General features: G+C 50.6%; 4 protein-coding genes across 4 annotated transcripts; all 4 read left to right on the forward strand.

Moving 5' to 3' along the window:
• Positions 1-6,924: 6,924 nt before the first annotated feature.
• BKA55DRAFT_653840 (uncharacterized protein) lies at positions 6,925-8,162 on the forward strand (the record flags this gene model as incomplete). The annotated part of the gene is made up of 3 exons (XM_046197382.1): positions 6,925-7,270; positions 7,319-7,806; positions 7,856-8,162. Exons 1-3 carry the CDS (start codon positions 7,232-7,234, stop codon positions 8,160-8,162), a joined length of 834 nt encoding a protein of 277 aa, XP_046043705.1. The 5' UTR covers positions 6,925-7,231.
• A 1,409-nt stretch (positions 8,163-9,571) lies between these two features.
• BKA55DRAFT_581735 (uncharacterized protein) lies at positions 9,572-10,412 on the forward strand. Its single transcript, XM_046194065.1, has one exon. It carries the CDS (start codon positions 9,699-9,701, stop codon positions 10,119-10,121), a length of 423 nt encoding a protein of 140 aa, XP_046043706.1. The 5' UTR covers positions 9,572-9,698; the 3' UTR covers positions 10,122-10,412.
• Positions 10,413-12,824: 2,412 nt separating this feature from the next.
• Positions 12,825-16,618, forward strand: BKA55DRAFT_581737 (uncharacterized protein). The gene is made up of 4 exons (XM_046194066.1): positions 12,825-14,402; positions 14,441-15,178; positions 15,229-16,097; positions 16,156-16,618. Exons 1-4 carry the CDS (start codon positions 13,242-13,244, stop codon positions 16,298-16,300), a joined length of 2,913 nt encoding a protein of 970 aa, XP_046043707.1. The 5' UTR covers positions 12,825-13,241; the 3' UTR covers positions 16,301-16,618.
• A 601-nt stretch (positions 16,619-17,219) lies between these two features.
• BKA55DRAFT_581738 (uncharacterized protein) lies at positions 17,220-18,784 on the forward strand (the record flags this gene model as incomplete). Its single annotated transcript, XM_046194067.1, is given in 3 exon segments — positions 17,220-17,892; positions 17,914-18,741; positions 18,754-18,784. Coding segments are annotated over 2 exon segments (1,193 nt in total), but the record flags the coding sequence as incomplete, so codon positions are not given.
• Positions 18,785-26,363: the final 7,579 nt, after the last annotated feature.

Below are 26,363 nucleotides of genomic sequence, written 5' to 3' on the forward strand. Positions count from 1 at the left end.
TGTGAAGTTATCCACGATGGTCGTGATCCTTGCCCTTGACATTTCCTTTGTACTTTCGCTTTCTGGGTAGTTTTTCCACTTGATCAGGTTCTCCGTTTTGCCGTTCTGTTTTCGCATTTCCCTGATTGCCTCTGCTTCGTAGACTTCTGGTCCTGTGATTTCTCGTGATTCGTTACCGGTTTGGGGTGTATCGTGTCGGCTGCTGATTCGAGTAATGAAACGTGAAAGATTGGATGGTACTTGACTGTCGATAGTAAGTTCAGTTCGTAATTGTTTTCTGAGATTTTCCGTATGGCTTTGTAGGGTTCGATGAATTTGTAGTCGAGCTTTTTGCTTGGTCGGTCTGTGTTGACGTTTTTGGTGGCTAGGTAGACCATGTCTCCCTCCGAAAAGGTTGGTCCCTTCAACCGTTTTGGATTGTAGTAGTTGTTCATTCTGTTTCTGACAAATTCGAGTTCTGTTTTCATTTCTTCGTGTAGGTTCTTCAAATCGTCGCTCTTGAGTATGGCGGCTGGGTTGATTGTTTTCGGGTCTCGTGGTGGATGGAAAGCGCTGGGCGTGAATCCGAAGTTCGCGTATGCTGGTGAGTCGCGTGCTCTCGTTGTAAGCGGTGCTATAGGCGAGTTGGGCGTCCGGTAACTTCTCAACCCAATCGTTCTCTTCGTAGTTGATGTAACACCGCAAGTATTGCTCTAGCACCTGGTTCATGCGTTCTGTCGGTCCCTCTGTCTAGGATCTGAATGCCGTTGATAGGCGGTGATTTAGTCCGAGATGCGCCATGAGTGCTTGCCAAAGTTTCGATGCGAATGTGGTTCCTCTATCCGTTAGGATTTCCGCTGGTAACTCGTGTATACTGACGATATTTCTGTAAAAGACATAGGAAAGTTTTGTATGTATGTATGTATGTATGTATGTATGTATGTATGTATGTATGTATGTATGTATGTATGTATGTATGTATGTATGTATGTATGTATGTATGTATGTATGTATATGTAAGTATATTTTCCGTCCCTAGGTCCATTAAACCCGATAAGTCCCATACTGGGGCACAGGGCGTGCTGAGCTAGGGGTCGCTATCTATAATCTAATTACACAATGCGCGCATTTTCTGCAAGACACGATAACAGGCCACACTATCCAGCATATCATCGGCACAAACGGCGCATCGTATCGAGCCTGTTACCCGTCAGCGGGATGAATAGGCGTGGCTGATGAACAGTAGCCGCAAGACAAGCCTGTTACCAGGCAGGCTATGGCAAAGTCATGGCTGCCTCAGGTAGTCACGGCCAGATGAAGAGCATATCAGCGTTCTTCATCTGACCGAGTCCAGGTAAGAAAGGGAGGTAACAAAAGAGATGCATAGGACATAAGGAGGTAAGGAGGGGCGTAAGTGCGTCTCGGGTCGTTCTTGTCTAATAGCGAGCCCAGATCTTTCCGAAGAAGGCGCTCGCTTTGGATAGTTCAATGAACTTAGTGAAGTCGTTTTCTATTGCGAGGTTGACTGCTGCTGCATTCGGTGAGGGTGCGAGCCTCGTCCGATGGCGCAGCGGTACCTTTCTGCAATAGAAGATGTGATCCAGTACTTTGCCTCGGTTGCATGAGCAGACCAGGTGTGCGTCGCCATGGTCGAACCTCTCGTGGTATACAGCGAAATCTCCGTGGAGGGATCTCGCTGCCAGCAGACGGTGCAAGCCTGCCCGCCGGAGCTCGAGCTCCGGCGGACAGCCTGTGGACGCCTTGAGATTGAGTCTCTTATACTGCTTAGGAGCGGCGGTGGACCACCACGTCTCGAATGCCTCTTTCGGATTCTGTCTCGCGATTTTTCGCAGATAAGTCAGCGTTGGTCGAGTCCCTTCGGGCTCAGGGAGCAACGATGCTGCTTTGGCCAGTTTATCGGCTCGTTCGTTGCCAGGGATGTCGGTGTGTCCTGGCACCCAGCGTACCTGTGTGGCTCTATGCGATGCCGCCAGAGCCTGAAACTCGAGAAAGACGTCCTGAGAGGAGTCAGATGGTGTGCCTCGCAGGCATGTGGCGGCCGCGAGGTTATCTAGACAGACTATGATGTCTTGTGTTGCTGAATCTTCCAGGGTTAAGGCGGCTCTAAGGCCTTCCAGTGCCCCTGCGGCTTCGGCATCAAAGACCTCGGCCGGGCCAAGGCGACCTGATCCGTCGAGGACGGGGAAGTTGCCCTGGTGAATAGTGAAGCCGTAGCTGGCAGCTCCCTGAGGGGAGAGAGAGCCATCTGAGTATACGACTAGGGTGAGCGGGTCGAGTGACTGCATCCAACGGAGGAAAGCGTCGGTCGTTTCCTTCTTCGATGCTGTCTGCAGCGGTGGCATTTGTTCTTGGTTGAAGCATTGCTGGATGAGCTTCGGTCGCGCGCACGGCGCAAGGAGCTCATCTGTGCGTCGAAGACGTGTTCTGAAGCTGCACTCTGCCTGTGCTTGATATCTTCGTTTGATGAGGTCGTGGTAAGCAGGTTGGCTGGGCGGCCGCGTTCGACTCACCAGAGGGTGAGCCTCGTCAAGCGATTTAAGTCGCGCAGAGAATCGGAGTCGCCGCGCTTCGAGGAGTTGAGCGACTGGCGGTATCCCACTTTCTCGGTGGAGAGCAGCAGTAGGTGTTGTCTTCCAGACGGGCAGTATAGCTCTCATAGACTGGTTCATGGCTTTGGTCATTCGCTGTATGAGATGTTGGTTGCTTGACGGTAGGTCTTTGGTAGGCTGACTCCATTGCGGCCTGGTTGTGCCCGGGTACCAGGCCTCGGCGCCATATAGTAGCACTGGCTCGACGCATGCCCTGACGGCACTTCGTACGGCAGCCGGCAGCCGGCCGTGTTTTATGTTGGTGAGTCCTCGCAGATGGTAGGCCACGGCTTGCGCTTTCGCTGCCCACTTCTCTACATGGATTCGGAACGATAGCCCGCTGTCAAGCCAGATGCCCAGCCAGCGTAGGGCTGGCTCAGGATGTTTCTCGATATCTCCGTGACGTACCGCCGGGGCGGTCCTGAGTTTGCTACGAGAGAAATGCATGACTTCAGTCTTCTTCGAGTCGAAGGAGACACCGTTTGTCGCTCCCCAGCGCACCATCTCGTCGATGGCCCCGGAAGCCATAGCCGTAGTTTCGTCTACTGTGTCGGCTATGGAGAGGATAGCTGTATCATCTGCATAGCCGAAGCGGCCTTGGGGGTTGCCGAGTCGGTAGATGGGCTCTGTATAGAGCAGGAAAAGAATCGGCGATACAGGCGACCCCTGAGGGAGGCCGCACTCGAGAGGAGAGGAGGATGTGAGGGTATCTTGATATCTGACACGGGCCGATCGGCCACTCATAAAGGACCCAGCCCATCTAGCCAGATGATTGGGCCATCCTTGTTCGCGTAGACGCAGCACCAGCCTGTTGCGCAAGACGGTGTCGAACGCGCCTTGGATGTCCATTGTGACCAGGGTGGCCACTTTTTTGCGAGCAAACGCCTCTTCGATATCATGGATCAGGGCGGTCACTAGGTCTGTTGCCGACCTTCTGGGGAGAGCCCCAGCTTGTTGTGGGTGAAGGACGCTGTAGTGAATAGCTGCCCATGCTAGACGGCGTGCGATCAGCCGTTCTAGACCCTTGCCGAGGCAGGAGAGCAGAGAGATAGGTCGCCAAGCCCATGGCGACGTGAGATCTCAGCGTCCGGGTTTGGCGATCATGACCACTTCCGCCTCCCTAAATGGTTTCGGATGGTGGCCTACAGAGAGGCATCTCTCGAATAAGCGGCGGACGTGCGTCCCGATGATATGCCATACGGCTTTAAGAAGGTTAACGGTGATATTATCTGATCCAGGAGATGTATTGCCTGTATGGAGGGTCGCATACTGCGCCTCGTCTAGGCAGATTTCGAGGGGAAACGGGATCGGTCTAAGAGGAGAGACGAGCATCCAAGGGTCTTGGATGTCGTCGTCTGCAGTTCGTCGTTCCAGCGTGGCTCGTCGGAGTGCGTTAGCCTTGTCTATCTGAGATTCGTAGACGACATCGTCAACCTGCAGTGGTGGCGGCTGGAAGGGCCCTGGGGACTTCAGCCACCGAACGGCTTTGAAAACAGAGCTACTGTCGGAGAAGGTGTCGATGAGATTCCGCCAGTAGAGCCTTTTGGCTCGGCGGACTACGCGATGGAAGTCTCGTTTGGCGATTTGGACTTCCTTGTTGAAGCCAAGGGGGTAGAGTCTTCTGATTGCACGAAATGCAGCTGCGGCGCCGGCGCATTCTTGGGTCCACCAGGGAGCAGTTCGTGCGCCCTTCCGTGCGGATCGGCCAGCAGTCTTGGTTGCTGATGTCAGTAGATTTACGAGTGCAGAGGCAAGCTCATCAAGCTCGGATTGGGTCGAATCAGCTGTGGGGAGCTCAGCGGCTCCAAGCTCTACGATCTCAGCGAATCGTTCGAGCTCGTCATCTGTTGTCACCCGAACCCTGCCCGGTTGCATCGGGGCTAGTCCCGCATCGGGAAGGGTAAGGCTGAGTGTGAAGTGGTCAGAGCTAGTGGCAAGGTGATCTTCGACGGTAGCTTCAGCAAGTGGCATATTAGTAAAGGCAAGATCGATCGTGTTGCCGTGTGGGTTTGTTGGAATATCTGGAGTGTTAAGTAGGTCGAGATCATTTTCTGATGCTCAGTCTGCAATTTCTTGGCCACGGTTCGTCGCTTGTCCTGTCTGCCAAGTATGATGTCTGGCGTTAAAGTCGCCGGCGATAAGGCAGCGTTCCGGAACAGGCCATCGTATCAGCATGTTCAGGGCATCACTCTCGTTGTTCTAACGATAGAAGTTAACTATCGTCATGCCGTTAATTGTAAGCCATAGAATATCCCGAGTCTGAAAGGGCCGGATCTGATCAACCAGGAGCCTTGGGTCTCGTCGGACATATGAACGTGTCGTATGCGGGATGGGTTTTAGTCAGGGAGCGAGTGTCTGTGTGAGCAGTCCACGGCTCCTGTAGAAGGACGATGTCGTATCGTTCCGAGTCGGCCAGCGCCAGGGCGCAGTCGTGGGCCGGGGGGATCTTGCCGACGTTGGCCTGAAAGATCCTGAGCGGCTTCTTGTTTTTCTTTCGTGTCTGCGAGTATCTATTCCTGGTCAAGAGGGCGAGTGATAAGAACTATGCGCCGTTTTCGCGGTGAGCCTGGTCGGGGATGCTCGGGCTCCTCCGCTTCGTATCCCGCCTGAGGGCTTGTGGCCACCATGATGCACGAGGGTGCTCCTGATGCTGCTGGACTTGGACCACGAATGCTCGGCTGTTCGTGTGATGCGATGTCGTCGCTTTGTTGGGCTTCCAGATGCGACTCTGGTTGTTGTGCCAGGTGTCGTTGTCGGTATGCCTCTGCGCCAACGGTCCGGACATGTCCTCGTTGCTCTTTGGTGAGTCGGCGGAGCACGCCGTACACTCTCTTCGGCCGAGCTGGGCACTTATGAAAGTTGGCTTGGTGAGGGCCTAAGCAGTTGATGCACTGTTCTGGTGCAGTACAGTTGTCTATAATGTGGCCAGTCTTACCACAACGTTGGCAAACTGGCTGTCTATGACAGTTGCGGGCAAAGTGGTAGCCCCAACACGTCTCACATTGTCTGGGTCGGTCGGTTTTGTCAATCAGTCTCGCCGCGCTGCTGCCAAAGAGCGACCAGAATCTCTTTGTGGGCTTCAGAAACGACACAAGTAGAGTCTTGGTCAAGGGGTTGTCCGAGAATTGTCGCGAAGGAGGTATATCAACAGGCTTGAGCCCCGTCTGGATTTCTATCTCGTCGCTGACGATGCTGTCACTTTCCACCTCTTTACCGTGAAAGTCGGTCAGTCTTGTGGGGAAGTCTGAGACTACATAGGTGAACCATTCCTTGTTCGTTTCTACTGTCGTAGCTCCCAGTTCAGCCGCCCACTCGGCCTGCTTCTCTACGAGAAAGTCACGTGTCTCAGAGTCGGCAGTCAGGACGGCCCATCCCGATCTGACCTGGAACACCTGTCGAATCTTGTCCGAGACAGCTCCCACTTTTTCCTGAATCAGGGTTCGGATTGCATAGCTACTGTGGGCTCTGGCCGGAGCCCCGGCTTCTAGACGGATGAAGACGCGGAGGTCTTGTCGGGGTGGGGCGATGGTCCTTGGTTGCCCTTGGCGATGAGGTGGATCTGTTTGGCGGCGTCCATGTTGTTGTTGTTGTCTGTGGGTTAGACGGCCACGGTCAGTGGGAGGCGAGGCAGCGGCTACGCTGCTGTAGGTAGGCTTGGGGATGGTAGGTCCGGCACTGGAGACCTCTCGTTTCTAGGAGTTGAGGAAGCTGTCGGCAAACTGTTGAGCGAAACGTCGTTGCGGTCCAGTGGTGAATTGTTGTGCGGCTTCTTCGAACTTGGCGCAGAAGGCCTGGAATACCATAAGTTTGGCATTGTACTCCTCTACGCGTTCGCGCGCGAGATCATTGGCTGATTCGATGATAGAGACTGGTTGCTGTTCAAAAGTCGATGAGGGGCTGGCGCGCATAGCTCCTTCCGTAGCTGCAGCAATGGTAGCGGCAATGAGTGGTGAGGATGGTGTCTGAGCCATCCGCCTTAATGTTTGACCTAGCTCTTTAGCTCGACGCCAAAGAAACTCTCGTCGTCTAGTTTACCAACCGTTCATGCCCCCCCCCCCCCCATGGCTGAATTCCGCGCTTGCGGGGGACCCGTCGTGTCTGTCTCTCAGCTGTCAGAAAAGCCTGACTAGAAGTCAGCAGAGTACACCTTTCTCCAACGCTATGAATCCAGGGTACGCGTTTTAATTAAATTGGTCGTGCCAGTCGGCTACAGTGGGGGGCAAGTATTCGACCTCCTGCTAGCTCGGACTGCCTGGCTAGCCTATTTGGGCTTTCAGAATGCTACCCTAAGAGCATAAAACTTCAGCCTTGCACAAAATCGGCCTGTCTAACCAATCATACCTCTCATTGTATAGCCACAGCTTGACGAATCAGGGTGGTCAAGACTTTCAAGCTAACAAGAGGTCGAATACTTCTTGCCCCCCACTGTAACCGACGCCCCGTTGAGTCAGGATCAGGGGTTTTCGGGTACTTTCATGATGTGACAGAGGGCCGGGCAGTGCAGTATCGATCCAGCTAACTCAACAGGAAGGGGATCATCGCAGCCAAGATCGTCCTTGAACTTCTTGGCTGTCTCACGTTGCTTTTTCCCGCCTAGCTTTCGTCACTATTTTCCCCCTTCTTTCAACTTCAATTGATCGACAATGGCGGCGATACCGGTGTTTAGTGATATCTTCTGGCTGGTACGACCTCGTGTCGCAATTGGTAGTGCTTGAGCTGACAACTCCCAGCTGCAAGAAGCCGGTCTTCTCTTCTACAGCTACATCATCCTCAAACGAGTCCTCCGAGGCCTACGATGGAGAGTCTTCTCTTCACTCTTCTGGACAGGTATGGCCGGTATTGTCGCCGTCCGCATTATCATCATCACCTTCCGAGTACGCTCTATTCTAGCCGGTAACGAGGATTTGTTGGCCACTATCAACCACATCCACATCGCATATTTTGGTCTTATCGCGACGCTCGAATGTATCAGCGCCTACTTCCTAATGGTCCTCTTCACCTCGGCCAAGGCCTCATCCGCCGAAATTGCACGCAGTGGTGGTCTCTTCCAATACTTAGCTCGAAGCACAGAGATGAGAGTCGCGCTTCTGGCCCTACAGGGCACCCTTCGCGCTGTCACGAATTCGTTCAAGACGACTGGTCAGACGGCGGAGAATATCGCCACGCAGCTCGATCGCTTTTTCTATGCAGTATTTTGCCTGTACTCAATGGTTCTGTAGTAAGTTTCTTCTGTTGCCCTACCTTTGGGTAGAGACTGACATCTATAGCATTCATCTCCTTTCTCCAAAGCTCAAGTTCAATGGTACTCACGACTACCCATCTTCTCGTGATCGTTATGTACATCAGGGCAGTCAGCCTGGTCGTTTCACGTCAACGCAAAAAGATGACTTTGCTCAAAACAGGACCGAGCATGTGGTGGGAGTGGACGGAGGTACACGCACACGCAAGGCGCGCAATGACTCAACAGACCATATAATTGAGGGCGGTTCCTCGCAAGGTGGCTCAATCAACCTGGAGGATATGGACCTCAAGGGCAATGTCATCAAGAAGACGGTCGAGTTCAGGGTGGTATAACGTTCGTGCGCATGCTTCACACTTATAATCTCATACCGGTATTTCATATTGCGTTGCATTTAAATAATAGATCTCAAGATTAATGATTATTAATGTCAAGTGGTAAAAGGTCACTTTTTTATCAGCTTCCAGTTGAAGTCTATTATAGAACTGAGCAGTAACAGTGATGAACGGGTGATTCCAGGGCGATCTGAGACCCAGGTAAAAGTTATTAGCATCAACCACCGCAAGCAAAAGTTGATCTCGTCTGATGTCGTGAACCCTTGTTGAACTGCTCTCGCTCAGCCTGAACAAGATTAAAGATTGCTGCCGCTGCCTAATTATCGCCTTGAGTACCATTTGGATCTGAACTGCCGAGCGATCGTCCCCTGCTATCGGAGTTCACTCCCTAAAAGATAGACTCAGGTAGATCTTTCCTGTCGATCGGGCCCTTAGTACTCCATAGTGGAACCGCTAGATACCGGTGACTTGACCCGAATAGGGGGGTTTCACAACCAATAATAGTGACACGATAAGGGCATGTCGATCATCATTGGACTTGGGTAACCGAAGGTCCAAAAGTAGAAGATATTGAGTTTCTAGCGACCTTGTCGATCGAGGCAAAAACATACAACAGCGGGGATTCGCTGGTCGTCACCGACCCAACTACTGGACTGAACCGCCCAGCAGTCCAGAGGCCTTGGACTGGACCACCTGCCTTAATTAGATTGGTACCAAGGTCAAACTAAAACTTGGTGTGGCAATGAGGTTTCGGTGTTGTAGTGCCTAGGGTGGCTAGCGATAAGGTCTTTCCAGTGTGGGAAATAGGCGGTCCATAACGGGCTCTTAGACTGGAAGACCTCGCATGCTCTTGTCATCGATAACAAGGTATTTGACGTGCCGTAGGCGAGACTGAAGGGCGGCTGCGTCGGCTGGAGGAAGGTTGGCCCACACTTTTGTTATACCATTTTATTTTATTTCGGAAGGTAGTAGTAACAAAGCAAACTCTAAGTATTTTCCCCACTTAGTGCTATGAGCAGCCCGAGCGCCCTGTTTTCTAGGGTTACAAAACCAATTTTACTCGAGTTCACCATAGACTGGGTTAGTAAACTCTCAAAAGGTCTTCCATTATGCTCTTTGGGTCACGATAGGATCTCAAGCATGGAGCTAACGAGCTGCTCATAGCACTAAGTGGGGGAAATGTTTATAGAGTTTGTATCGTTACTACTACCTTCCGAAATAAAATAAAATGGTATAACAAAAGTGTGGGCCATTAAACTATCCATAGAACATGGGTATTGAGCGGTGACAGGGTTAGGGACTTAAAGTTGTCCCGTATTATCACCAAATAACTGGGAAGGCATAACGGTTTCCTGTTGTTAGTTACGAATCCGCTCAAGAATCAACTGAATCAAGTCAAGGTCTTACGTCGCAGGCCGATGAAGCAAAGAAGAGATATAAAGGACGTCACTTGTCTTCATGCATACTGCCTCTTTTCTTACCCATCCACTCAACTCCTTTTAACACCCTTGTCCTTGAACCTTTACCACTCTCAAAATGAAGATTTCTTCTATCCTCGCCTTCTCCTCCATGGCCCTTATCGGCGCCGACGCATGGAGCTTCACCGTGTGGACCGAAGATTACCAAAAGGGCAAACACATGCACTTTAAGAGTATGGTCGCGGACAACAACTGCTACTCTATCCCTGATCAAATCACAAGGGAGCGCGTTGGATCCTTCACTTTTTGCAGCGCTGCCTGGACTCGCTGCTCGATTACAATCCACAGCAAGCCTGGTTGCACTGGTGACAAACTTGGCAGTGCGACGGCCGGCTCTCCCAAGGAATGGTACAAGAAGAGCACCAGCAAGGAAGGCTCCTATATGAAGAGCTTCAGAATCCAAGGCTGCAAGAAGGTCCCTATCGCGGACCTGGACGTCGATGTTACCAAGTGCTTGGATGATCCTTCTTATATTCACTAAAGGAACAAATGTATCGGGCGAAAGCCTCTCGGAAGGGCTGGATATTTTCTTTCTGGTTAGGAGGTAGGACGGAAGGCTAGTTACACGACCAGATATGATTGCAAACTCCGATACCTATTTTTGGGGATAGATGGTGCTACGGGAAAAGGGGGAACATAGTAAACCTTATGTATCCTAGCTCTGTGAGCATGGGATCGACGATATTTTAGGATGGATGCTGTCAAGATCAAGCATCAATACAATCAATTCAACTTGATCTTTATGTTGATGGAGTCAATCCTTCTCGATGGCTTCAACGTTGACAACTGATCTAAAATTGAGTGAGTGTGTGTGTGTGTGTGTGTGTGTGTGTGTGTGTGTGTGTGTGTGTGTGTATCGTCCGTCCATTGGCCGTAGGCGACTCAGGTCCCCTTCATGGGCACTGAAAAAGACGATTTAAATAACCAATCCCGCAATCACAACCCACCGCCCTGAATCAGCCATCGAGCAGCCTCCTGAGGCGGTCATGCCAGCACCCGTAGCCTGGACGAGGAATGACACAACATCGCCCCAGTCGAAAAGCTTTGTCATGACTGTGACCCTGACAATTGAGCAAGAAATTGCCGTAGTTCCGAGGCCTCGGATGAGGCGTCCAAGGGTCATGTAGATAGAACCGGCGAATAGTGAGGGTGGGTCTAGCAGAAGAACAGATTACACGATATACGGTCCGAGCTGATCTGTCGCATTCGTGGCAGCAGCACTCCCTGCGTAACCGATAGCCTCGACTAGATGTCAAGTCAAATATTAGTGACAGTCCTTGTAACTGAATCCAACGCCATTCGCATACATGGGCAAACCGTTTAAACGGTCGAATATTTCCTCAAACGTTTGAACGGTTCAAAAATATTGCAAACGGTTAAACGAACGAATAAACGATTTAAACGAACGAATGAACGATTTATGACGGTGAGAAATATCCACCGCGCCTGCTCTAATACCAGTCAAAATAATGCCCACTGTCATCGTCAACGTCCTGAGAGTCACCCTCCGGCCGTGGGATTCCGATTAGACCCATCTCATTCTCATGCAGAGGCCGTATGAGTCCTTGACGCAACCAATTGCCCGTACATTCAATCATCTCGACGGTTTTGCATGTGACTCGTAATCTATCCCATGAACATGTTCTTCTTGCCCCAGAAAACGTCCTCTCCGGCTCCGATGACTCTGCTGGGATAGAAAGAATGCAAATAGCCGTGCGGCTAAGTTTCTGATACTGCTTTCTCTGCTGTGGTTGACACCACCACTCCAAAGGCGTACAATCCGGAGGGATATCTGTTGCATCAACGTTGATGAAGCTAGTGAAATCATCCCTAACACTCGCGTTAATAGTCCTAACCTCCAGCTTCTTTGATAGTATCGCGAGTTGATTTAGCTTCTTTGCCAGCGGTGGTGGCATCGACGTGGGGGTGGAGGGATGGTCGCTGGGTTGCTCGTAATTAAATTCCTTTTGCCAGAATGTTGTGGCCGAGGCAATAGTATCTTCATGCCATTCCTTTGGCCAGTTCTGCTTGATATACGCGATGCGTTTACGGGGATCAAGGAGGAGAGCGGCGGCGTATACGGGAACCTCGTCAGTTAGGCGGTAGTATTTAGAGAGGATAAACCATCCCATATCGATGGCTCGAACCATCCGTTCGTCGGAGTGTTCATCCGACTGATATATCTTCTGATACAATGTTAGTAATCGACTCGATGTGGATAGATTGAAGGGTACCTGTTGTTCTTCGTAATGTAGTAACAACATATCCATTAGCATCAACGATTGTGAGATAGACGAGTCATCTCCCTCTGCATACAATGTTGCTGAAGCAAATGGCTGAAGAAATGTATGTGCTTTGCCTAGCAACTCCCAATCTCCAACTAATAGCCGATTGTCTCCGATGGCCTCTTCGTGATCAGACATGAAGGACTGGATTTTGTCCTTCTTTCTAATCGCACGATCAATGACCTGTTACCAGGACAGGGCTAGAAAATCGTTTAACCGTTCAAACGGTTAAACGATTAACATGCATAAACGTTTTAAACGGAACGAACGAACGAATGAACGAAAGTGCCCATGTATGCGAACAAGCTGTCCCCTGATCGCAAAAGGTTCTGCGTTAGACTTGTATGCTTTCCGGGTGAAGTGTATAATTGCCGTCTTTTCTGCCTCGAAGGTCGCGCCACTTCTCCTTTCGTAATCCAGTGCCTTCTTGATAATTTCTTTCATCCCATCACGGTTGCTTTCTGCCGTTGGACCTGTTACCCAGGCCGTGAAATCATCCACAAACGCTATTGGTCCCCATAACATAGAGTACTACAGTTCATCAGCAACCCGACTCCTTCCAGCAAATTTGTACTTGTATCCCTATTGGGAATTTGTGAGCGATGTAAGCTTCGAATTGTGTCACAATGTGGACTTCTCTGCGGTCTGGTTCTCAGGTTCCTTGCCTTTAACGAGCTACGAAAAGTGGTTTGACTCCATAGCATACTATAAAATTAACGTTTGATGACACGCAAGTGACGCACTCTAGTGTGGTTGAAATGCAAAAACCCCCCTCCCGCATCCTGTCACATTCAGCCCACTGACAGCAGCCACCCACTTTTCGGCCAATGGTTTCACAACACCAATAAAAGCTTACCTCCTGAGAGGTAGTCAGTATTTTAGCGCCGATCGACGCTGACCAAACTTAAAGTTAGCTGCGCCGCAATTTGCGGGCGCGGTCGTCGCTTAGAGGATAGGTTCCTGGATCTTGCCTGCTGAAGGCGCCTATTAATCCTATTTGCCCATATCGCATACCCCCCTCTGACATTTACGAAGCATGCTATCCACATATTAAGCCGTATTAAGGAGCACTTTAACTAACCTATCGCCTAGTATCAGTAACGAGATAGAGAATTTACCAATTCTAAAGTCAGTATAGTAGGAAATAGTGCCGGGCTTATTATTCCACATACTCTTTGGGAGAAGAACTACGGCCAGAGAACAGTTAAAGTTAGCCCGCCTTTGGCCTCGAAGATCCAAGCCTGACCGCCAGCTCACAGGCGTCGTGTTCCGTTAAGACGCAGATAAGTGGCACCGAGACCAACACGACTACCCCGATGGACAATCCCAACTCAAGGGATCGTCTTCATACGAACAACACCCTTCGATCGCGCGGTATATCCAATGCCTCCAATCATACCTCTTCTAGTTCGGCAAGTTCCTCTGCGATTTCCATTCCTCTGGAAGCTGCGTCCCAGTCGCCCTTGGATACCGCCTGGATTTGGTTGGCCAAGAACCGGTTCCCCCGAGACTGGCAGGAGACATTCAAAGCACTTAACATCCATGGAACCCAGTCCTTGGAGCCCGAGGCTGGCCGCGGCCGTGGTAACTCTAACCAGCAAGTATACCCTAAACTCGCCCGAGAATGCACAGATAGCGGAGCCTGTTGGGGCCAGCCGAGGGAACGAGAGGAAGGGCAACTAATGGGACAGCTTATTCAAAGCATCGTTACCGGCCGGTCGGCTGAATCTACCAAGAGCTCGAGTTCACACGGCCAGAACAAGTCTTCCAGTGGTGGGCATGGGAACAATCTACCAAGCGCTGGAACCGATCCTGATCCCAGTTTGGACCGGCCCGGTTCGAGCTGGGGACCAGGTCCAGAAGACAGGAACGACCACCAATCACATCAACGATCAAAGACAATTAGCCCTGTACGGACGTATGTCCTTGCTACCATGGACTATTGGCACTACCGAATGTGCGATATCACCGAAGCGGAGACGGCGGCCGACATTCGCCAGGCCGTCTGTTTGCATCTGGGTTTGGGAGACTACGAAAATTCCTTGCTGTACCTTACGGAGGTTGGCAGGTTTGATCATGCCGATCCTCTAGATGACCAGAAACTTGTTACCACCAAACAGATTAGGGGAGATCCAGTGGGAACTCTCAAGTTCTTCGTCACACCTCCGGCAGTCCCTCCCGCGACCAGCGGCCTTACAGCAAACCCCAACGTGCCAGCATCCTTAGGTTATTTGGAGCCTGGGCTTGATGGCTCGAAACATAATCCGCGGCAGCGGTCAAGTACTTCACCCCCTACCTCCAGGTCTAACACATCGACGGATAACAAGATCGATGAGAAGGCTCTCTCGCAAGAGGCAACCTCATATGGCGTTGAGATGGAGAGAAAAGAGCGCGAATATCTTGCGATGCGGAAGCAGGCAGCAGCGAAGGGTAGCCCATTTAAGTCGGTTGGTCCAGGCATAACAAGCAACAGAGTTGTTGATTCGATCAACCTCGAAGCTCGCTGTCCCCTCAGAGACCGCCTCCGGCACCGCCTGCTAATGATGATAGCGACGATGATTTCGATGATGGCTTGTTCGCGATCCGTCTGGCAAATCGAAGCAAGGGCAAGGCCTCTGCTGAGAAACAACAGGGACATGACGCAGTTGACCACGATAAGCAGCCCAGTCTGACAATGAATACTTCTCGGGCTGAAAAGGGCCTTTCAGTGTCCTTTACATCTCCACAGTTTATGCCAAGCGCTGTTACACTTAACCCCAACGACGACGGCGTAGGACTTTCTCGTAAACCACCAGCAACCCCTCGATCCGACTCTAGGGCATCTAGTGAGAAGGACAGCAAGTTGAGCCGACGGAAACCGTTCATCGAAAAGGACGTTTGGGCTAACTGTCCTCCAACGGATGCCCTGATTAACAACCTCGCTGACTTCTTCCCTAACTTGTATCTTGATCAACGAGTTCTAGAAGAGGGAGAGGGTGGGGAGATACTTCCATCTCCTATCGCCGAGGCAGAAGAGACCTCTGGGGGCGCACCTAAGGCGACGCCCGAGAGAGCGCAAGGAGTTCCTGCAGCTGAACCCCCTACCGATGGTCTGCCTGCCGTTACACCCAGCCGACCGCCCTCTCTTTACAATGAGAACGATACTCATGGTTCTGATGAATCTACTCTTAAGGCTCCAGAACGACCTACTCCTGTGGCACAGAGAAGTCTCGGCCGTTCTAGTGGACTTGACCGCATGATATCCATTCGTGAAGTTGTCGTGGCGCTCACGAGGGCAATACACGTATGGCTAGCACGTCTCAGAGCAGAGGACAGGCCTCCGGCAACATTGTGCAGTTCCGCCCGGATCGACGTGGCAGCATGATCACGCCCCAGAATCCTCAAGATACCCTCCCCAAGAGGCAGACAACATTCCGCTGGTTCAAGGGTCAACTCATTGGCAAGGGCACCTATGGTCGTGTGTACCTGGGTATGAATGCCACTACTGGTCAATTCTTGGCTGTCAAGGAAGTGGACATCAACCCCAAGGCTGCTGGTGGTGATAAGCAGAAGATGGAAGAATTGGTCGCGGGACTGGACCATGAAATTGACACGATGCAGCACTTGGACCACGTCAACATTGTGCAATATCTCGGATGCGAGCGCAAGGAAACAAGTATCAGCATCTTTCTCGAGTATATTTCTGGTGGCAGTATCGGATCATGTCTCCATAAGCATGGCAAGTTCGAAGAATCCATTGTCGCGTATCTCACCCGACAAACGCTCTCCGGATTGGCATACCTGCATCAGGAGGGTATTCTCCATCGAGATCTGAAGGCAGATAACATCCTTCTGGATGTAGATGGCACTTGCAAGATCAGTGGCTTTGGTATCTCTAAAAAGACAGACAACATCTACGGCAATGACAAGACGAACAACATGCGAGGCTCGGTGTTCTGGATGGCTCCCGAGGTCATTCGATCACAATGCGAGGGATACAGTGCCAAGGTAGATATCTGGAGTCTGGGTTGTGTGGTGGTGGAGATGTTCGCAGGCCAACGACCATGGGCCAAGGAGGAGGCGGTAGGCGCCATCTACAAAATTGCCAATGGCGAGACGCCACCGATCGCTGAGGACATCCAAGGAACCCTTGGTCCGCTGGCGGTGGCGTTTATGATGGATTGCTTCCAAGTGTGAGTGCTTTCGGATAAGGATTTCCCTGTTATTGATGATTGGCTAACAACGAACTAGGGACCCCTTTGATCGTCCAACGGCAGACGTACTCCTCTTACAGCATCCATTCTGCGAACTCGAACCCAACTTTAACTTTCATGAGACATCATTGTACGCCAAGATTAAGCCGATGCAAAAGGAAGGTGCGAAACCACCCCAGTAAGAGGGCTGCGGCCTGGAAGAGAGGGGAGGCATTTTTAGTTAGGCAATTTTTGAGGGGGATATCATACAAGCTTCTAAAGAGAACGAGGGATAGGTATAAGCATGAAGGAGACAGAGATGGGCGTTCTTTTGTTTGGCTGGTGTCCTTGAAGCTGCTCTGCTCGCACTGAGTGATGATTTACACATAAGGGGTAATTAATGGGATAACATGATAGCCCCGATAGTGTGCATGATAGGATACAGGGTTTTATTGTGACGCGGCTATGTGTAGCTAAATGATGCCTACTACTGTACAAAGGACCGTCCGAATCCCGCCGCATTATCTACTTTTCGTCCGTGCCAACCTTGGTGACCCCTACTGTACCAATTACCCCCAGTATCAGGTCCGGATACACGATTTGATGAAATCGTGGCCCGTGCACGCAACGCACCCCTATCACATTAGATCAGACGGTTTATGTCACGAGCCCTGATTCTCTGATGTGTCTCATTGGATGTGTGTATGTTCTTGGTTGGGTTGCTTCCCCGCTCTAAGTCCCATATACATCTTTATCCTGGGGTCCGACTAGAGTATCACTGCTATAACGATCGCACGCCCCATTATGTAAAATACACAACGTGACAAGATCACCAGTTTTGTTGGATGAGTGATAGCACCTCGATAAAAAAAACGTGTATTTTGTGGGTCCCCGGATATATCAATACCGGGTGGGGGGGGGGGGGGGGGAAATACCTAAAAGGACAGAACAGAGACAGAAGAAGAAGGACGAGCTCCTGGGGACAAGATTGATCCTCAAGTGTGAAAATTAACCCCATTTTAATTGGACATCAACCCCACTCGCGTATCCAACAAGTTTCTGCTCCATAATCCATTGAATTCACCCCATCGTGCGTATCCAACAGAATCAGAGCTCGTGACACACATAGCTCGCCCTTGCATCATCAAGCGTCATCACCTCTTCCTTCTCCCCCTCCTTTCCCATTCCACGTCTTTTATCCCTGTCGTGAATATCTAAAGGTTTTCAATCACCTCTTCTGCTTCTTTTTACTGTTTGTTATTTTTGCGCCATTGCTTATCTTATTGAACACGTTCTCGACTGGTTGTGTCTCCATCAAATACCACACAATACTCTGCAAAAGGACACTTGGAAAGAACCTTAATACTCCTCGCGATAAGATACCTTTGCCGAACAGCAACTTCATCGAACAGTTGCGCAATTTAGTGGACATGGCGACCTCACATTCTTCTGCTACATCGACCACTCCGTCGCGCAACGGCAACGGTCGTGTCACATCACCAGACACGACGCCTTGCACATCGCAAGCGCCTGTCGCAACCCCACCTAAGAGGCACCCGCACCGCATCTACCAGCCAGCCAAGAATTCCCTTTACGACATCTTTCAGCAACATGCTGGCACGGCGCTCTTTGTGCGCCCCATCTGCTGGACTGATTTGCATGCTCAACTCCTCGGTGTGAGATGGGAGGAACTACCACCATGCGATACACCTCAGCCTACGATATCCCCAGCTACGCCACCTTCGCGAGGGCATCTCAGTCCGTCGAATACAATCATCATTCTTAGCAACGCGCTTACACAGATTCTTCTGCCCGACCCGATGCACCCTATCTTCACCTCCATTGCCGTCAAGACAGCCCTCATGAGGCTATGGCCTAAAGCCTTTAGCGAACCGCATTACTTACCCGAATTCCATCTATACTTTGGCGGTCTCGTTTATCGTGATGCTGTGCCCGCACAGATCATGTGGAATTTTCCCTCTGATGAGATGAAGGCTTCCTACGCTTCCTTCAGATCAGTCTCAACGTGGCCTGCCGAATCCTCCAACATCTCAACACAGTTCCCTCCAAATCAAAGCCATGCTAATCTACCCATGATTTGCTATGTTGGCAAGACCCAGCTGGCGTCAGTCCGAAACACCTCATTTCGCCTCGCATGTGGCCCGGGGAGATCATGGAACGAGCCCGTGTTTCGTCTCCAGCAACTCAGGGCTCGCATGCTCGTGCCTTCAAATCTGGATCACGATGCACACTTCGTGGGCATATTTTTAGGGATGGCGCAGAAGCATTTTTACCCTTCCCTACTTATCAATGGCAGACGCGACTCACGAATATCCCCAGAGCAAGGCATTCCGCCATGCCCTAACTTTCACGACCTCAAATTGAGGATCCTCACCCACGATACAGACACATTGGAGTTTATTGTCTACACTGGATACGTAACAAAGGAATTTTTGGAAAAGTTCCATGATCCGTTCAAAGCCCCGCTCGATGATGACGATGCTGCCGTTTCCGGCCTCAAGATCGAATACACAAGGGTTCCTATTTGGCCGATTCTAGGGCTACGAGAGAGACTTGGCAAAGCTTTAGGCCAGGAGGTTGTTGGTGCTTTTAATCCAGGCGATATAGAAACATGGGAGAAAGAGCCCGAGTAACAGCGGCGAGAAGCGCAAGCGAGAGGTCCTCTGAGTGATTAACAGTAGCTTCGAGGAGGTGTTTGATGACGAACCGGAAACGGTGTCAAAGAAGTGCTCCCAGAACTAGATTACTCCGGTCGGTGTGGTCATCTGGGAGTTGGAAGTTGCGAATGCATAGAACGAACAGGGCCTAACGCCAAAGAATGATGGTTTGGTGGTGCAGACACGCCCTAAGACCGAAACTCAACCATCAAGCCCTCCGTGAACGGATGATATGACTTGGAACCGGCGTGCGAATATGGAACTATGATACCATGGATACGAATGCGATGGTTCAAGGGGTGTTTTATGATGACTGCTGAACACACTATGGCCATGCCCGAAATTATCCTTTTCCCGCCAACTGTGCTCACCAGAGGCCATTCAGCTCTATTTCCTACGTTTTCATCGCCATTGCCGTAGAGAGATTTCAAATGGATTATCTCATCGATAAACAGAAAATACTGAATTGACCAGCATGAGATGAAATAAGGAATTGGGGGTAACTTAGTGTCGAGTAGGTGGAACGGGGAGCTGCATAGGACGGATTCGTACGGGGAAACCTTGATGATGTTGCCACTTGCCTAGGTAATGCAATGCTACTACCCTCGCATGGGTATCGCCAACTTTTCGAACAGCGTATGCCCCGCCCTCAACAGACGGCCCTTGATTCGGCCAGAACTTCGGATTACTCACCCAACAAGTGACATTCCAGGATAGCGATAGGATAAGCTATTCCCGTCGCTGACCCCTAGCATGAACGCAAACGTCTTCGAGCCGTAAAAGCACGATTAAACCACCAACAAAGTCAGGGGGAGACGCCCAGAACAACAACATAAAAACTTGATCAACCTCTACGACTGTTAACAGCTCATATATTCGCTTGAATCCACTCAGTTTATGATAATGCTAAGGAAAGGATAATTGTATGAGTAGTAAATGCAGTGGCTTGATAGATCGTGACAGAGCTCCTAATAATCCAGACCAAAAACTGTACTATTAGTCCAAACTGCAGTCTAGACCAATAGTCCACGGACCATTGGTCCAGTTTGCGTGTCTCGGGCTAAACTGACGGTCCCAGTCCGCGTGTCTCGGACTGGACTGATGGTTCAGTCTGACTTCTACCAGACCGACCAGTAGTCCAGTCCGAGGGTCGCAGACTAACAGCCTGACTATTAGTCTATCCCCAAGATTTGGGTGACTCAGAAAAAGCTTTTCCAAATCTATGGCTTGGTATAGAGTGCCAATTCAATTACGCGATCCAACACGTCCAACGCGTCACACGCGTTTGGGGAAAATTTCGACGTTATGCTAAGATATGCTAGCCGGTACTGCACAGCACTGCGTTACTATATGGCAAACCAAGTACCTTGCAGCTTAAACTATCGGCCTAACGAGACCACACAATTACATGTTTCGACCTGCTCAACAGCAACCTAATTTTATTACTTTGAATGAGCTACCTGGCCGGTTTCCAGGGAGAATATCTGCAAGGTGAGAGATGATGAAATGTATGTCATGTGAGAGGCGAAAAACCTCCCGGTGCCGTTAGGGGATACCAACCCCGCCATTACAGGTAGGTGGTATGCAAATGTATGTATGTATGTATATTTTTCGTCCCGGGGGCCATTGGCCCCGAAAAGTCTCCTAGGGGAGCATAGGACGTGCTGAGCTAAACTATCTACAATTGCTGTCGCATCCGAATCTACCTAGAACACCAGCAATGTCCACTTGCATCAACGGAGAGCGTCGGAGGCCCTTTCCCCCAAGTGGCACCCTCCTATCCGCAGGGTAGGGAATCAATCCACGACTTCCACGGTATTGATCAATATGTTGACTTCAATCCACGTCAACGTCAATCCACGAGACATGTTGTTACGTAATCAATCCATCCACGGTTGGGGGCTCGTGGATTGATATGTGGATTGACGTGGACGCTAGTCATGGGGATGGGTACCCTGATATATTTCGTTAATATTTGCTATGTATCTCTGCGCAAACACTAACAGATCTAACCATGCAAAACATCGGGCGCGTTATAACGCCTGAACCCAAATGTCCCCTCCTTTACTCGATTCATACGGTCGGTGAACCTTCAACTTCGAGATGGCGGACTTACCTCTTGACCCTGAACTACCGACCAACAACGAGGGGCATGCCGAGGTCCCTCGGCGTTCTCTGAATCCAGACCCCGAAGTCCGCCAGCCTTCTACGTGGGCACCGACAAGTGATGAGGAGCGCAGAATCTTCCGCGTCTGGAAGGGATTCACGCTGGCCGAGCGCAGCAAAGATACCCTATCATGGGTATGGAACTACGGGGTCGAGATTCAATCCAAAACATCCCGACGATGGATCTGTATGCCATGTGTGCGCCAGAAGACCCCCACGCCACAGTCATACGAATCCAAAGGCACCCAAAACGCTGAACTCCACCTCTGGAAAGCTCACGGCTACTGAGATCCATCAGGACGACGATCAACACCGTTAGAGAAGAAAGGAGGCAAGAGGGTTCTTGCTTCTATTTCGGACTTCATGAACCTCAAACGTTCCGATCCAAAGGAGCAAGCGCTGGCCAATAGCTTGATCAAACGCTTCGATCGAGGAGAGTTCCAGAAGCTCATTGTCAACTGGATAGTCGAAAGCCAGCAATCGTTCAAGCAGGTTGAACACCCTCGATTGCAACAGATTTTCGAATACCTCAATCCGGCGGTCAAGGTTACGAGTGCGCACATTACGGCGAAGACTGTGCACACACTGGCGGTTCAACAATTCGAGCGATATCATAGCACGGTCCAACAGGTCTTGAAGAGGTCGCCGGGTCAGATCCACATTGCCTTTGACGGCGCAAGGACTAGGAATCGTCACGCGTTATATGGCGTGACGGCTGTCTTCAGAGACACAGAATCAGCTCCAAAAAGTTGTGCTCGGCATTCCGGAGCTGGTAGAACGACATACTGGCGAGAACATTGCCGCCGAGATCCTCGAGATCATTAGGTCGTTTAGCATCGAGGACAAGGTCGGTTACTTCACTCTCGATAATGCAGCAAACAATGAAACGGCAATGTCAGAGATTGCAGAAGAGCTGAAGTTCGACCCAGTTCAACGACGAGTTCGATGCATAGGACACATCCTTAACCTTGTTGTTAAAACCCTTCTCTTTGGAAAGGATGTTGATGCGTTTGAGAAATCTCTCGTCAAGGAGGAGCCTTTGGCGAGAGCAACCCATGACCAGTGGATGCGGAAGGGTCCTGTCGGGAAAGCGCATAACTTCGTCGTTTGGGTCCATCGGGCCGACTTACTGACTCAGTTGCTTCGTCAACTGCAACGAGACTCATTTGCAGCTTCTGGCGAGCCTGAAAGTGGAAAGCAACGGCCAGTTGACGTTGTCCTTGACAACGATACTAGATGGTTGTCCCAATACTACATGATAAAACGAATGCTTCGCTTGCAGCCCGTCTACGAAGAATTCATCGCCAAAGCCAAGAGGCTATTCCGAGACGCTCGGAAAGGTGAGGGAGGACAGAATCTTCCTCCCTGCCTTGAGGAGTCGAGCTTCATCAACGAGAGCGATTGGGCGGTGCTGAGGACATTTGATGAGATACTCTCTGATTTCCACGTCGTTGTGCAAGTACTTCAGGGAGACGGACAGTCGCGATATCGATCGTCTGGAGTTAGGGAAGCTTTTGGTTCCGTGACTGATGTGCTGGAGGCGTTCGAATTCCTGCTTGGGAGGCTCGAGGACGCAAAATCGTGTATTGAGAGGCATCCTGAGCCGGAGCAATTCTGTGTCAATATCAACCTTGGCTGGAAGAAGCTCGATAAATATTACAATACTTTGAGGGACTCGCCAGCATACTACGCCGCCGCCGCCTTGCACCCTAGCCTACGATGGGACTATTTCGACGAGGTTTGGGGTCAACAGCATCCGGGTTGGGTCGATGAAGCGAAGGAAATCGTGCAACGTCTTTGGGATACGGAATACAGAGACCTACAGATCACAGTCACCTCTCCTGAAGGTCCGGTTGTGAAGAGGCGGAAGACGACTTTGTCCTCCTTTGATCGGTATCGCAACCGATACCGTCAAAGCCAACCCTCCGCTGCTCAAGCGGATGAATATATCCGCTGGCAGGCCAGTGTGTCTGGGAGCGACAAGGACGTCGCAGACCCAGTTGAGTATTGGGTCCTCAAGAGGTTTGAGTATCCAAGGCTATCTCGAATGGCTCTTGACGTCATGACAGTGCCGGCCATGAGCTCGGAGTGCGAGAGACTGTTCTCCGCCACCGGGTTGATGGTCACTCCCCTCCGAAACCGCTTAGACGCTGGGACGATTGGACTAATCCAAACGCTGCGATCTTGGTTACGCGCAGGCATTATCGAAGATGTCGATAGCATACTGTTTGACGATACAGCGTTACAGGAGGCTGTTGGACGGGCCGGCTTGGAGGAGCGCCAGGAGTAAGGCAATAGAAAGTGTCGGCGACGGGTTCCCGAATTGCCCAATTAGGAAATCCGAGTTAATGTGACAGGGGTCTTCCACGGGTTCAATATTATGGACATCAATCCACAGATGGCTTTGTGGACATCAATCCACGAGCACTTTGCTGAGTAAGCCGTCAATTCCATCCACAAAGTCGGATATTGACGTGGATGGATTGATTCCCTACCCTGTCGGTGGGGAGCGTAGAATTATCCGGGCTGAGCCAAAGCGCAGTCTGCGTCATGTCCTGAGATGGAATCGCTGGAGAATTCGCGGCAGGACCCCCCAATGCGGTGGAGGAAGAAAGCCTGATGGTACTGAAGGCTCACTAGGGCAGAGGTGTGGATTTAGGAATTCCCATTGCTGTTTCGACGAATCACGAGCCATCCGGAAAGGTTGAATGAGCGAGCCACGATATGGGCCTCCCGAATGCTGTGAAAAAGAGGGAAAAAGAACCTAAGTGTGCGACAGCTTTTGAAATCTTTGTTTCACTTTCACATCCGGTGCTATGTCTCGTCTTATATCATCTCACAGAATTCAGTACCCGCTCGTGAGCCATTCCCTCGGGACCTCTGGCGCTCGTTGTGTTGGTTCAGTGTTGGTTCAGTGTTGATTCAGAGAGCAATACTTAGTGCCAAGCACCGACGTTCTTCGGTATCAGTATACCTCCTTCTATCATGGATTCCTTACACCCTGTCTTATGCTGGTGATGCGCAAACAACGGTCTTATCACCACTAGAATCCCACTTAACACCGTTAAAATTAACTCGATTGGGTTAATTTGTCCCACTTAGAAGCAATCATTCTAATGCCATGCAGCGATTTCGTCAATATGTACCTGGTTCAGTGACCCCTTGGTGACACGCCGGAAATTTTCAACTACTAGGGCCCCCCGCGGGACAGGGAAGCTGCAGCAGGCAACATGATAGGAAAAATAGGGAAAGAAAGAAAAGGAAAGCTTAATGAGGACTGACAAGGCCGCGGGATTCTTTGATCTGCAAATAGCAACTTCAACTTCACTAGTAGAGGATTCGCATATATAAAATCTGGTTGTCTCTCCTAACTGTCGACGAGGTCTAAACAATTATTACATTGCGCAGTTCACATGACGCGTATGAGATGCGGCAAAGGCCGGGGATTACGGAAGACACGCAGTCGGCACTTCACCATCCAAGCAGCGAAGTCCCGACAGCTTGGGACCTAATTTAGCTCTGTGAACTCAAAGTGGAGAATGGCTGGGGTTGTGACCCTTGGTTTTTAATATAGACCTTGTTGTAACCGAGACCAGCATTGAAATTCCTTGTATGGGTATAGACGCCACGGGGAACCGGATCGCGGGAGATTCCGAGTACCTACTCCCAGACCCCGCGCAAGCCTCTTCTACTAGAAAAAAGATTGCTTTCCATCTCTACGGCTACCTGGGCCTCAACCCGGTCATCTTCTGCCTTGCTCCAATCTAGGTAGGCTATCATCTCCTCCTTGGTCCAGTCTCTAGATCCGGTTGGCATCGTACAGCATTTTCCCATCTGCTTCCAGTCAAGGCACCATTGGTAGCTTGCTTTATCGTATCGTAGAGGCAGACCTACCGCCTTCCGATATGCCTGGTTAATTTTAATACTTCCACGAGGCTGGGCCCTGTACCAAGCATCTCGAGCAGCAACATATCTCTGGTAGATAGCTTGTGGGTCATCGTATCTTAGTGTCGGCGCCACCCCTGCCTGCGTCGATAATGCTGCCGGCACTGTGTTGGCTGTGCCGCCGACATTAACAACGATACAGCTAGTCCTATCCCTATCTGGCCCGGCCTGCCCTGACGGTTCCGACGACGGTCCCGACGACGGTCCCGACGGCGTTGGCCTTACCTGCCCCGATGATTCCGACGATGATGACGCTGACGATTGTAAGATCTCCTCGTACCGCAGAGGGCATGCTTTCGAGGTCATCTTATGACCTAGTGTGTGGCATCTACTGCATTTAGGCAGTGTTCTCGGTTGTGCTACCGCCTCAACAACTGCCTCAAATGCGCTAGGCTCTCGCCTTGTGTTCGTTATCGGCTGATTACTCCTCTCGTTACGTTGGCTTGGGACTGTTCTGATGGGTTCTGGCATAGGCTGTGGCTGAGCTATATCTCGCTTCAAGTGCCAGTGGGGATGAAAATGTTCCAGTAAAAGGGCCTTCTTTTCTTCCTCCAGCTTTTTTAAGGTATGAACACATGGTAGTCCATGAGAGGATGTGAAGCTCTGGCTGCAGGGAACTTTAAGCGCCGAAAGCAACTGCTGTTGTTCTTGCACCTTGCGTAAAGCTGTTGGAAAATCCGGGGATCCCCCTTCCCTTCAGGGTTTAGACTGTTAGTCTGAAAGTCCTAGATTTAGAGTTCAAAGTCCTAGATGAAATCATCTAGAGATATAAACCCGAGAAGAACTCTCATCTCAATAATGAACAATCATGTTTCATAAAATATATTTTCACCCAGCACTACTGCGCAATATAAACAACAAGGTCTATAAGTTTCGGAAACGCATGTCTTTATACATACCGAAGCGCCAAAGGGTGCGTGCAGCCCAGCATCTAAGCACCGAGACGGATGAGAGGCTTACTCCGTACTAGACCTCAGTCATCTCATTCTTGGGGTTAAGTTCTTGCTCACTGCCGATCTGAGTTTTAAGTCAATAACTGGTGGGTTATTATAGTGGGGGCTCAACGCTCCATGCCTCGCTAGAATACAACCGCCATCTTCCCATACTATGATTGGCCAGGAGTCCTCGGAGCGAATCTAATCGTTCTGATTGGCCACTCAAAACTAGAAAGCAAGATGAGGCGAGGGCTGTGACTCGCGATGACGCGCCGCGTCTTAACTCAATCTGCAAACCTCGAGCGTCGCACCTGGAATATGAGGAAGAGAATGAGATGAGTTCGTCTGGGCAGCTGCGTTTAAGGACTAAGTTGATTCCCGTGGACTGATAGCCCAGGACCTTTGAATGGCGTATTGACGTGTATGATTTAAGAATAACCCAAAACGAGCACCATGCTAATCTCGACCTTTCTCACGTATGACTCGACCACTCTCGACTGCATGCTTTAAGCGTGACTTCCTCCATACATTCTCTCCAATAA

This window comes from Fusarium redolens, assembly GCF_020744475.1.
Source record: "Fusarium redolens strain MPI-CAGE-AT-0023 chromosome Unknown BKA55scaffold_20, whole genome shotgun sequence".
Taxonomy (NCBI): Eukaryota; Fungi; Ascomycota; class Sordariomycetes; order Hypocreales; family Nectriaceae; genus Fusarium; species Fusarium redolens.